Source organism: Octopus bimaculoides, chromosome 11 (genome assembly GCF_001194135.2).
Source record: "Octopus bimaculoides isolate UCB-OBI-ISO-001 chromosome 11, ASM119413v2, whole genome shotgun sequence".
Lineage (NCBI taxonomy): Eukaryota > Metazoa > Mollusca > Cephalopoda > Octopoda > Octopodidae > Octopus > Octopus bimaculoides.
In genome coordinates, this window is record NC_068991.1 from 54,916,136 (window position 1) to 54,918,624 (window position 2,489).

Below are 2,489 nucleotides of genomic sequence, written 5' to 3' on the forward strand. Positions count from 1 at the left end.
AAAAAAGTCATGAGATTTCTAACCTCCTCAGGGATCACAGTAGAATATTGTTTATTTATATGAAATTATGTCTCTTTCAATATTCTGCAGTTAACACATTTCATAAATCTTCATTAGCAGAAGATATTTCATCAGACATTCACTATTCCAGAGCTAAAACCGAGCGACGTAGTTTTCAAAGCTGATTTAAGAGGGGAGACAATTTTGTAATGCCTAGAGGATTATTTGATTATTTTGTGATGCGTAGAGGATTATTCTCTTCCTGAGAATATTAGGACAGTGGCTATACTTTTAAATTTTATTTTAGAAATTTACATGACAGTGGGGAAAAAAAAGTGAACAAACAATGGGCTTTCCATCCACCAAATTCATTCACAAGGCATTGGTAGGCTCAGGGCTATATAGTAGGAGATGCTTGCCTAACTGCCTCACACTGTGGCTGAACTCAATCCCACATAGTTCTGAGTTCAAATTCCACCAGGATTGATTTTTGCATTTTTATCCTTATAATCGACTAACACCTATCCTAAAAATACTGGCCTTGTGCCAAAATTTGAAACCAATATTCTTTTATTCTATTAATTGTTTCAGTCATTAGACTGTGACCATGCTAGGACACTGCCTTGAAGAATTTCTAGTGGAATAAATCGACCTCAGTACTTAGTTTTTTAAAGCCTGATACCCTTAAAGCCAGGAACTTTTCAGTACCCCCTTCATTTTATATATATATATTGGACAAGTGTCTTCTACTATAGCTTTGGGCTGACCAAAGCCTTTTAAGTATTCAGTAGACAGAAACTGAAAGAAGTCTGTATGTGTTTGTGTTTTTGTTCCCCACTACCACTTGACAACTAGTGTTGGTGTTTATGTCCCATAACTTAGTGGTTCGGCAAAAGATATCGATAGAATAAGTACCAACCTTCCAAGTTCTTTTACAAGGCTTAGAGAAACTAAAGGACTGCTGCAATAAGTATGTGAATCAGAGAGGGGAATATGTTGAATCAAATCATAATTAACTGATCCTCCTGTATTTTCTCTTACTCAAAGACAAGAACTTTTCAGCACTCCCTTCATATCAACCAAATCCATTCACAAGTCTTTGGTCTGCCTAAGGTCTCTTGTATAAGACACTTGCCCAAGATATCACATAGTAAGACTAAACCCAAAACTAAGTGGTTGGGAAGCAAACTCTTTAGCCATGCCTGCATCTATAACTGTATATATTCTTTTACTAGTTTCCCTCATTCAATGGCAGCCATGCTAGGGAATCCTGTGAGCAGTTTTAGTCAAATGAATTCCTTTGCTAATAGTTCTTTGTTAATATTTTTATCTCGTCCAACCCATGCTAGCATGGAAAGCGGACGTTAAACGATGATGATGATGATGATGAATTCAGTAAAAGGTGAAGAGGAAACTAAATACAGCAATGATTTTGTCTATGCCATGCATTGATACACTCATTGATACAAGAGTTTTTCAGACAGTTTATATTTACCAACTTTTACTAATCAAATCTAGACCATGGCAGAAGATACTGTCTCTGCCAAGGTCCAGTACAGGGAAAATGAAATTAAAATAAAAGATTTATAACATGTCACCTTAGTGGAATGTCGTGGTAGTTATACTTACAGAATTCAATTTGTGGGCAATGAATGAGGATGGTTTACACTGGAGGAGTTGAACAGCTAAATTACAATCTTTTCGATAACGATCCTGAAAATTAAAATTAAAACTTTGTTACAAACGTAATGGAGACAATGAGGTAGTGGAGAACCCCAGTGTAGCTACCAAATATAAAGTTTTATTAATGATTAATATATCACAATAGTTCAATGATGGTGTGTAATTCCCACTCTAAAAAAAAAAAGTCTTAAGTTGATCAGAGACACCAATCACTACAAAAACAACAGCCATGTTAATCCTAACATTAACCCTTTAGTATTCAGATTATTCAGCCAAATGTAACATTGTTTTTAATTAATTATGCATTATCTCAAAGCTTTGAGATTTTGATGATTTGATTGTTTACTTATAGAATGACATTGTTGTGTAGGTGTGAGAGATCAAATATTTAGGTTGGATATGACCGGTTTAAATGTTAAAGGGTTAAACTACAAAGAATAATGCAGTGAGGCTAAAAGCAATGTTTAATATTATAAGCCAGATGTTCCATTCCTGTTATAACATCAGCTGTGAAGTGTAGACAACCTTGTACCTTTGCAAATTACTAATGACAGAACGATTCAGTAAATACCTAAAGCTCCACGAGGCTCCGGCAGGGGATGGTGGCGAACCCTGCTGTACTCTTTCACCACAACTTTCTCTCACTCTTTCTTCCTGTTTCTGTTGTACCTGTAATTCAAAGGGCCAGCCTTGTCACACTGTGTCACGCTAAATATCCCCGAGAACTACGTTAAGAGTACACATGTCTGTGGAGTGCTCAGCCACTTGCACGTTAATTTCATGAGCAGACTTTTCCGTTGATCGGA

At 36.1% G+C, this 2,489-nt stretch overlaps 1 protein-coding gene across 3 annotated transcripts in view; it reads right to left on the reverse strand.

The window, feature by feature from the left end:
- LOC106868413 (tight junction-associated protein 1) overlaps window positions 1-2,489 on the reverse strand; it is a 23,072-nt gene that overhangs the window by 746 nt on the left and 19,837 nt on the right. For all 3 annotated transcript variants that reach the window (XM_014913655.2, XM_014913656.2, XM_052971857.1), the window contains one exon: window positions 1,630-1,713. In XM_014913655.2, coding sequence (XP_014769141.1) covers window positions 1,630-1,713 — 84 coding nt within the window. The remainder of the gene's footprint in view (window positions 1-1,629; window positions 1,714-2,489) is intronic.